The sequence below is a fragment of the Haliotis rufescens genome, unplaced genomic scaffold, assembly GCF_023055435.1.
Source record: "Haliotis rufescens isolate VD_foot unplaced genomic scaffold, xgHalRufe1.0.p SCAF_13, whole genome shotgun sequence".
Taxonomy (NCBI): Eukaryota; Metazoa; Mollusca; class Gastropoda; order Lepetellida; family Haliotidae; genus Haliotis; species Haliotis rufescens.
Genome location: NW_025963813.1, coordinates 35,556,369 through 35,567,026, shown reverse-complemented (window position 1 = coordinate 35,567,026; position 10,658 = coordinate 35,556,369). Strand labels below are relative to the sequence as shown.

The window sequence follows — 10,658 nt, the reverse complement described above, 5'->3', positions numbered from 1 at the left end:
GAAAGAATGAGAACACGCGAGGCTGTCTTCAAGAGTATCCTTTAGTTTCATTACTTGAAACCCTATCAAATGCTTTATACAGTAAACTACGGTTATAACGAACACGCTTATAACGAACTGACTGATTTAACGAACTTATTTTTTAGTCCCGGCCATTCGTTGTATACATGCTGTATAAATGCTTATAACGAACTACGGTTATAACGAACTAAAATAAGTCGCCCCTTTGAGTTCGTTATAACTAATAACAGTAGTTTACTGTATTTTCAAAACAGCGTCTTAGCCGACGTAATAGTTTGAATAGAGCTCGACGGTGACGCACATTAATGTCTCCATCAGTCATTGATTAGTTAAACACGCTATGGGTAGATATTCTTTGACAAAACATATTTGGGGAGTAAAAGGAATTCTGATTTATGGATGTTAGTACAGAATAAAACGGACATTGTGACGTGATCCATATGTAGATGTATTGACACAAGTACATCTGATTAGCACCACCCGGGGCTCCAAACGTCTCCATACTTTTGGGGGTCAGATGCTGGATCCGGATCGGGGAAATTGGCTGGCACCATCGTCTTCCTGTACTCCTCTAAACGGGAACGCAACTTCGCCACCATGTCCGGCATCTGCTGTGCAAGGTCGTTGTGCTCAGTCGGATCCACTGGATGTGTAGCAAAATAACAATGAGGATGTTTTTTTGGCTTTCCAAATTACTTTCATCTTGATGCTGCATTTATTTTGTACACACTGCGTGCTATGGGATTCAGATTTGTTATTAACAGTATTAACTGTATGGGTGATGTTGTTGCTGCAGTCATGGGGTAGTGGTCATGCATTATTGTGGGTTGAAATCCAAAAGTTACCCAGGTCTTGGAAAAAAACACATGCAGAGGTAGGGACTACTAACTATTATAATCACGAGGAATATTGCAAGTTCAACCCACAGCTTGCGATTGCAGCAGTAAATATTTGTGTTCAAAAGTGCAGTGTACAGTACATTTAGGAGATTTAGGGAGGCTAATTCAAGTTTAGACACATTTGAATGCCAATGCATGTGTACCTCGAATGTTGAAGAGATGGACTGGAGAATCTCCTTTGACATAAACTGTCTGTTCATATTGTTCATACTGGGTTGTGTTCATGGGTCTGTGCCAGCCATCAGGACCTCCAGGGTACCCCAGTATCAGCTTGTAGTCGCCTACTCTGATAAATAAGAATGCACACACCGTTACATACAATAGGTGTTTGTTTGCTTCTATTATCACGACTGTATTCAGTGCAATTCTAAATAGGGCGCGTTGTTTTGCATCTGAACGAGGTCGTCATTTGAATATGCAAATCGACGTAGAATAGCAAATCAAACTGTTGCTCACGAAATCTCAGATTTCCACAGATTTAAAATACCTTATTCCAGCATGTCCCTCGATTGGGACTTCAAAGTCGTCAATGTTGTAAATGAACTCTGTTCTTTTGGACGGGAAGCCGTTTCGAATAGAATCCCACTGACTCATTCCATCAATGGTGGTTTCTGTACCCAAGATACAATACAAAGCAGTGAGGACATTTCGTATGACCTTGCCGTGGAATTTTCGAAACAATTTATCAAAAAACACGACACGTTAAAAATCTCTTGACTGATTCTTTGTAGTAAAAATAATCTTTCATGATTGCAATGGTATCAATAATAGTGGAAATTTGAAAGAGAATTTTTCTACCTGGAGTTCCTCCAGCAGCAGACACTAAAGTCGGCTTCCAGTCAACAGCGTGAATCATTCTGTTTTGAGGTAGAATCAATGCACACAATAAGACACATGATTACATCCGCCAAATGACTTCAACATTTCAAATGGTTTTAGCTTATATACTATGTACACAATGAGGGATATTAAGAGAATTTAGTTGAAGGTTTTTGTCATTTTATGAAATTACAGTAACAACATGTACATGGTTGTCGAAACATGAACACCGATATGCTGCATGTGTTATGTTTTCCTGCATTCAAGTTCCAATCCGGAATGAAATAGGGCCCGTAGCCTTTTATTAACTATTCATATGTCTGTCGAACTACAAACTTGGATCATTTCATTTTGTAGCTTATCACCTTTTTCTAAGGATATTGAGTTAGGGCTGTTGTATTCTATGACGTTACCCATCGTATGTCGTCCTTGTCTTCTTGAGGCCAGCACCATACATGAAGGATATGCCCCTCGTGCCCCCCTCCCAGATCGTGAATTTCCCTCCTCTCAGAGGCCAGTTGCTGGAAAACGCGTCGAGCTGGCCTCCATTCTGAACGATGAATGGTTAATTCCAAAGGAGAAGGACATGATTAGTAGTTGGATAAAACACAACTATTGAGATAAACACATACCTAATGTAAGAAAGTGCATTTAAACTTTCAATAAGTGAAACACAAAAACACATATAACAGTTCAATGTATTCTTCACCCATATAGTTGTAATGGGAAGGTATTAAGTTTCTAATGTATAACATAGCACTGCTTGGTGTGAATTTCATTGTTGTAGCCATGCAATTACACTTTATTTCATTCATGATTTGGTAACTATTTACAAGAAATCAAAACTTTCTCGATTGCAGGGTGACATTGTCATACTGTCATTGGTTATAGGCAAATAATATTTAATGTTAAAACAATTGAAAATTGTCAAAGTTAAGAGTTAAGATATTGTGCTAAATTGCTTGAAAATGCTTGTTGATACTGCAACTACTTACATCTGTGGTAAATAGAATCAGAGTATTATTAAACAAGCCCCGATCCTTCAGGGCCTGGGTAACATTACCCACTGCCTCATCCAGGGCAGACACCATTCCTGTTCGGAATGATAGTAGTGGGTCAGAGTTTTGAGCAGAATTTAAAATATGTCATGGTGCATGAATTCCATGCTGGTCGTTGAGTCTACAGAGAACAGGTTTTTCATAAGTACGAATCTGGGACATGAACGTCCAGTAAGAGGATGCTAACTTGCATGATGGGTACAATTCTATAGGACAACTCAACAAAACTAATTGAAACGATGATCAACATGCTTTCTGAGAAAGAGAATATGACAAGTGTTTTAGTATCCTAATAGACAAGTGTTTTAGTATAATATAGAGCGTCAACACCAGAAAATAATCAGAAACGAAAAGCAGACATAAACACGCATACCGCTCAACGTTCTTCGCCCGCTGTTTATCACATTTGGATACATATCCTCATACTTCTTGGGCACCTGTGTAGTCAAATATTGATGTACATACATAAACAAATGGATCATCATATTAAGCTGCATTTTGGATTGGAAATAAATATACGTCATGATCATCTTAATTACTCATCATCGTCAGAAATTACCATGATTAATTAATTCCCTTGTTCCCTTGTTATTGTTCTGTAAAGTCATTGTTCTGTTCTGTTATGTCTTTACGCACGGCAACGCATTATTAGTATGTACAGCCTTGGAAGGACTCTTTGGAAATGTAAGCAATAAACGAAAAATTCACCCCAAGTTCCCTCTCTCTTGATTGACTACATTCTCAGCCTCTGATCAAGCTTGGTAGAATTTAACTGGTTCACGTTCTCAATACTGTTGTTTTAATGTACCTCAATAGGAGCGTGTACATTCTGATAAGGGAGGTACATGAACAGTGGCTGTGAAACATCATGTCGATTGATGACGTCAACGGCTCTCTGGGTGAATGTGAACTGAAAAGAAAATAGGAATGTACACTATGGTCGAGTCAACAAAATCTCCCCGAGGATTTAGATGCTAGTATATCACAGAAAGTGTTCATTTTGTAAATTAATCATGAATGGTCTGAAAATTTACACCTGAAGTTAAGGACCATATATTTTCCATGTCAATCGGCTTTGTATACTTACAGTGGAATATTCTCCAGAATAGTTTCTAGCAGGAAGCTTGTTGTCCCTGTAGTCTAAGTACGTCCCAGATGTACGCCCCCCATACGGACTAACAGTGTGATTGAAGTAGTCTTCATACGCAGTATAATAACCAAAGTAAGTATCGAAGCCTCGGTACGTTGGTGTGCACTCCCACTTGCAGAAACCAAGGTGCCACCTGAAATGACAGTGCAGTTAATGCTTGTACATTTTCTTAAAGACACCGATAACCACATATGGACTTTGCTCTATCCAACAATGACAACTACTCCTCACTCTCATGTGAATGAAAATGCTTCATCTAAAAAAAATAATATTAGTTCATTTATTGCCGTATATATGTTATATATTCTATGTATATCTTTGTTTTGATTCTTAAGTGTAACATATTACTTACTTTCCAATCATGTGCGTAGCATAGCCGAGTTTCTTTAGTTCTTGGGGGAGGAATGTATAGTTGAGGGGTACACACACCGCTTGGTCAGGGAACACTGTCCTATGCTGAATAGGAATGTGTCTTTGTGAGATAGCCTCAGATACTCAAGGTTCAGAAAGAACATTCCCACTTACGTTAAAACAATATTTGATGTCATACAAACACGTTGTGACAATACTGACACTAAATAGAGATTGTTCTATTATACATAATCGAGTCCGGACTAGACAATCCAGTGATCAACATCATGAACATCGATCTACGCAAATGGAACACGATGACATCTTAATTGATCGAGTCACCGAGCTGTTAAGTCACCTCACACGAAAAGCATAGGTTCCTGCGGCCCTATATTCTTTGCCTGAATCCCAATGGGTGCTCTTACATATTAAGATACAAACTGTATTTCATATTAGTTTTAAATAGAAATGTGTTGCTAGTTAGTTTACTGTACATTTTGATAGGCCTTTAGAAACTACATGGCCTATACTCTTTCTAGTCATTACATGGCTGAAATATTGCCGCCATGACAAAACATTTGACACACTCACTTAAGCATAACATTTAATGTAGGATTTAACCAGGACGTTAAGATGACTGTGCACTGACCACGTTATTTAAACAACGACATGATTACCTGCATGCCTACGTGGAATGGAAACATTCCACTCATAAAGGCTGCACGGGATCTGAAACAATGAGTGTATTGATATCGATTCTTGTGAAATATTGTAACGCATAGTCCGCTTCCGGCATCCTAAAGACGCTGCTGAAGCCATGGAGGAAATCCGAAGGATGAAAGCAAATTGAGAACATATGCGTTGGCGATCTTTCAAACAAAGACATTTCAGGAATTCACTACTTAACCTAGTTCATTCTTAACTTGGGCGGTTATATTTTGTAATGCTTTGATTTTCAATTAGAAATTGCAACAGTTATTACAATTTACATGTACAATTGCGTGTGGTTCATGTGCTGAACTGTATGAGTTTGAGGTAATGTTTGCTGAAGTCTTATGTTACAAAGTAATATAAGTAATATGTACATGTGTATGTGGTCAGTTTATGGTTTTTAGGTTATTTCAGTAAGTTATTAAAGTTTTATTTGTCGTTCCGTATGTTTTCATAAAATACTAGGGCAAAACAATATAACACATATTTACGGGCTGCACAGAGGCTGGACATATGCATTTTCGAAGATGATTCCCTCTGTGGCCAGTTTGTCGATGTTCGGGGTCTTCATGTCAGGATTCCGGAAACCAACATCATGCCAGCCTGTACATGTATGAGTGAGTGAGTGAGTGAGTTGGGTTTAACGCCGCTTTTAACAGTATTCCAGTTATATCGCGGCGTGTCAGCTTAATGTGGGAGGAAAGCCCGAAGTGATGCAGGTCTCAGACGTTTACCACTTCGGTGAAACCCACGAGCACGGGTATGGTGCTGACAAACCTAGAAACATAATAGGGGCGCCAGCCTGTATGAAAAGACTGTTTGCCCTGCACACTCGGCTATGCAGATTAGCACAACTGTTAATATTTCTACTTTCGAAAATAGGACACATTTAAAAAGAGCTATTGTTCAGCATGATAGAGAGAGAGAGAGAGAGAGAGAGAGAGAGAGAGAGAGAGAGAGAGAGAGAGATGAACTCACATGAACTCACTTTGTAAATGCCTGAAATATAAGCACTTACCTAGGTCATCTGCCACAATAAACACAATGTTCGGACGCTGAGCGGATGAGAATGACATGAAAAACAGTGACAGAGCAAAGAAATGATGAACCTCCATCACGTTTAACTTTAACCAAAATGAGACCGTAGGCTCAGTCTTCCAATATCTCGACCTTTCAGTGTCACAGACTAGACTGGTTAATCCTATCTGTTCCTCCACTTTGACCTTCATGTTCAAGTACATTGTTTCTGAGATTTGCACGTATTTTGAAACCTAACTCATAAAGTAGGAACCTTTAAACTAATTCAAAGAACGGATAGATATGAAACGTCACACCAAAACGAAAAATTATATTACCGTTTGAGATATAAATTATCTGGCTTTGACCCACAGAGAGGTAACAAAGACTGTCACATACATTCCTGACAGATAACAAACATATGCTGACATAGGTGTTGACATTTGCACTCTCTCACAAGGCTTGATACCCACAGTATGAAAATAAAATACACCTAACAACATGCACTGACTACATGATAGTCACTGTCTTCCGTGAGTGAGTGAGTGGGTTGGGTTTAACGCCGCTTTTAACAGTATTCCAGTTATATCACGGCGTGTCAGCTTAATGTGGGAGGAAAGCCCGAAGTGATGCAGGTCTCAGACGTTTACCACTTCGGTGAAACCCACGAGCACGGGTATGGTGCTGACAAACCTAGAAACATAATCGGGGCGAACCGGGATTCGAACCCACAATCATAGGTTTCTGGCGTGCCCAAGGGACGCAACTCTGCACAGCGAATCGCGGCGCCTTAGACGACTGGGCCACCCGTGCCCCTTGTCTTCCGTGAATCTTCCGCAGTATCTTTGTTGTTTGCTGGGGCACGGGTGGCCCAGCCGTCTAAGGCGCCGCGATTCGCTGTGCATCCCGCTCCATTGCATATGTGAGTGAGCAGTTCATGTCGAGCAAGGTGTTTGTTTGACGCCGCACTCACCAATATTCCAGCTTTATGACATGATTGACATAATGAGCAGCGATCCACGCAACATACATCATCCAAGTCAGTGAGCCTGACCACCCGTTTAACATCAGATAAAAGGGAATTCCGCTCTGACCAATATGCAAATCAAGTATGCTCTCTTGTAATAACTTGCAGTATTTGTTTGAATTCAATCTTCCTATAACTGTTCACATCGGCGTAATTCCAAATTGACTCATCATGATATCGACCACTTGGCGATCATTTTAAAACTTCTTGCCTCTTGACCTAGCATCGATATCCTTGCAGAACCGAAACTTGGATTTATAAGGCAAAATCAAGTCAGATGAATAGTGTTCCTTAACTTGCGGTCATGAGGTGAATCCTTTATCGGCAACTGTGTTTTATACCCTGATTGTCTTAGGCACTTTTGAAGTGAACTTCAGTTGACCCTTGACTTGCCCTTACTGCTATTTGTTTCGCTGACCAGTGCGAGCATAGCAGCCACAAGACTGGCTAATCAAAGCTACACTGAGTGAGTAGGCTGACGTCCCAATCCGGCCTATGCTCAGTGCCTACGAATGTCTTCAAACTTCGCCAAACTGATGCCCTTTGTTGCCCTGTCAACTTTATGAGCTTCTCTGCCGATTGGTCATCTGATTCATATAACGCCGGCTGTCTATAGTCTGGTTTTCCTGTTAACGGTTTTCTTTAATTTGTCACCTTCATGTTGTCTGCAGGCACTTCGGTCACGTGGCATGCTTGTCCTTTGCAACAAGCAAGTGAATCAAATCAATGCCTTTACATTTCAGAAGAGCACAGTTATCATCACTAGACGCATGAATGTAATTACAAAATTAAATCGAGTCTAAAGTGAAATGTTTTGTCGTGTTTTTTGTCTGCTAGGTGCTACATGGAGCTGAGAGCATTTGATAATCTGGTGTATGAATAAGTGTGCAGTGTTAAAAAATAAGATTCCTCGATAATTTGTCTCCATAGTATTCGAATGCAGTATTTGTCATGAGGATTATGACAAAGACATTATTTCTTTACTTCTTGCATACTTATGTAATGTTGGGTTTCTTTGTAAGGCTGAAATACACTGGGGGCCCGCATGTATTATGTATGAAAAATGGTGACAATTTCATTAACAAAGACTCGGTAAACTGTCAACACAGTGTAGGGGTTGTGAGGATGTAAACATATCTGGATGTTCTCAACTGACGAGAATAATAAGAAGTTGTACACACTTGCATACTGTATTATGATTGTAAGGAAATGCTCATTGTTTTCATTTCAGGGAGATCACTTACATGATATGCTGTGTGTGGCTGTATCGCCACTGTCATCAGTATCGTTATGAAGCAAAAACGTTGACTTGAAGCAGCGTGTATGGTTGATATATAAATCAAGACTTTGAAATGTTTTTTAGAAATTTATCATCACGACAGAGTTGTAAATATTTTAGAGGTAGCTATAAATAGTTATAAAGATCTATGCATAACAAAACAAGCCAATAATAGAAGTAACATCAGCAAGAAGAATACTTAAGCGTCAGAAACACCGGATCGTAAAGCTTTACGGATATTGATTAAACAGTACTCAATGAAATCAACAGTACCTAATAACATGGAGCCGTCTATTTGGAACTTCTTCTTTAAATACTTTCTTCATACACATCTGTCTACTGATGGAGACTTTTCAGAGGAAGTGCGTGAAGTTATACATATTCACATACACAGACTTAAATATGTGTGAATTTTGTGAAAGAGATGACAGATGTTATGACTAAGGAAGAAATAGTCCAAGAAATAAGTTCAAAGTCCAATGAACTCACACAAAGTGAAAGTCAATTCTGAACATTTGCATGTCACTATTTTATACTTTGACGGATGTAGCGCTGTGTATACGTGTGCATGTATACGTGTGACTTCATGTTTACACTGACAGCCACATAACAACAAGCCGTATGCAGAATAAAATAGTTCCCAAAAAAGAGACGTGACATGCGTATACATTCACAACTTGATTCACAGGAACATTTGTTGTAGTTTGTTTACAAGAACTGCTTTCAAATAATATCATCATTGGATGAGAAAGGGCTGGAAAGAACTACCTCGGTAAGTCAGTCACAATGACAGCTCGCGAACATACATTAACATCAAACACTAGACGTCAAATGGCCGACACGACAAACGTGACAGGAGAGATTTCGAAAGCTGTTAACCTGTGTCATCATTGCTCAATGAAATGTGTCAGATAGATACTGATTTAACTTCATACACTACTGTAGAGTGTCACTGTCGTCTGGACACGGATCAAGTCGATACTTCGATAGTGGATGTGCATGTCTACGTTTTGTGGGCGGTCGGGTAGCCTAGTGATTAAAACGTTCGCTCGTCACGCTGAAGACCCGGGTTCGATTCCCGACATGGGTACAATGTGTGAAGCCTATTTCTGGTGTCCCCCGCCGTGATGTTGCTGGAATATTGCTAAAAGCGGCGTGAAACCAAAACACACTCATTCACTAAGATGGGTTGTAGGGAGTATATTCGTCAACGACCTTGCAGTCAAACTCTCTGACGTTTCTCAATGAATGCTGAAATGCTGAGTTCAAGATTAAAGGGTCTAAAGTATCCGAAACAACGGTTTTGTATGTATTCGTGCAAGGAAATTGATGTTTCCATGAAGGATTATATGAATATTTGTCAGGAAAATCGCACTGATACTTATATATGGTTGTGAAATATGGGGATTCAAAGTGAGAAGCTTCTTAGAAAGGTTTGTAAATTTATTTTAATACAAGTTAAAGTTCTGCAAATGCTGTTACATGTGGAGAATGTACAAGGCTTCAACGTTTTGTTTAATATTATGTGGACCGTTCAATTCGGTCCGAATAATTTGTATGTCCAATAATAGATCTACTTACCAAGGTTACATAGCAAGCAGTAGTGTACAGGGTAGGACTGGGGACCATATAAAAGGGGAATGTTGAATAGGATATCAAGTGATAATCTTGCAAAAAGTGTACTGCTAGTATCCGTTGACACATTAAAGAAATAGACCCGTGAAGATTCCGGGGTAGAATAGGTCTTCAGCAACCCATGCTTGCCCTACAACGTGACTATGCTTGTCGTAAGAAGCGAGTAACGGGATCGGGTGGTCAGACTCGCTGACTTGGTTGATGCATGTCATCGATCCAAAATGCGTGCTGGTGATATTAATCACTGGATTGTCTGGTCCAGACTCGATTAATCACAGACCTCCGTCATAAAGCTGGAAGTTTGCTGAGTGCGGCGTTAAACAACAAACCAAACCAAAGCATTAAAGAAATCCAGCCAAGAATGATATGATTATTGGCATAATCTATCACAATAATTATCTGAACTGATTTCTATGATCAGCAGATACCTAGCCTCCGGGGCCTAATGGTCTACAGTGTCATTAATTACCTTGCAGAACGACGTCTCTTAACCATACCAGGATTCGCAGCTGTTGTCTGTGTTTTTTTGTGTTTTTTAACGCCGCACTCAGCAATATTACAGCAATATGACGGCGGTCTGTAAATAAGCGCGTCTGTGCCAGACAATCCAGTAATTGACATCATGAGCATCGATCCACGCAATTGGGATCGATGACATGCATCAACCAAGTTAGCGAGCCTGACCACCCGA

General features: G+C 39.8%; 1 protein-coding gene across 1 annotated transcript; it reads right to left on the bottom strand.

The window, feature by feature from the left end:
• Positions 1–453: 453 nt before the first annotated feature.
• Positions 454–6,312, bottom strand: LOC124117736 (arylsulfatase B-like). The gene is made up of 13 exons (XM_046479724.2): positions 6,028–6,312; positions 5,501–5,612; positions 4,976–5,027; positions 4,300–4,403; positions 3,885–4,080; positions 3,606–3,707; positions 3,171–3,234; positions 2,735–2,832; positions 2,153–2,289; positions 1,719–1,777; positions 1,408–1,531; positions 1,064–1,206; positions 454–664 (listed from the first exon to the last, which is right to left on the bottom strand). The coding sequence occupies exons 1-13, from the start codon at positions 6,248–6,250 to the stop codon at positions 492–494; spliced, it is 1,587 nt and encodes a 528-aa protein (XP_046335680.2). The 5' UTR covers positions 6,251–6,312; the 3' UTR covers positions 454–491.
• Positions 6,313–10,658: the final 4,346 nt, after the last annotated feature.

What these genes read in the sequence shown, in the direction of transcription:
- LOC124117736 (XM_046479724.2), bottom strand. Translation starts at nt 6,250, where the DNA reads ATGTACTTGAACATGAAGGTCAAAGTGGAGGAACAGATAGGATTAACC. An exon ending in TGCTGCTGGAGGAACTCCAG is followed by an intron (nt 1,532 to 1,718) that starts GTAGAAAAATTC and finishes TCTTGGGTACAG; the next exon opens with AAACCACCATTGATGGAATG. An exon ending in CCATCTCTTCAACATTCGAG is followed by an intron (nt 665 to 1,063) that starts GTACACATGCAT and finishes CTACACATCCAG; the next exon opens with TGGATCCGACTGAGCACAAC.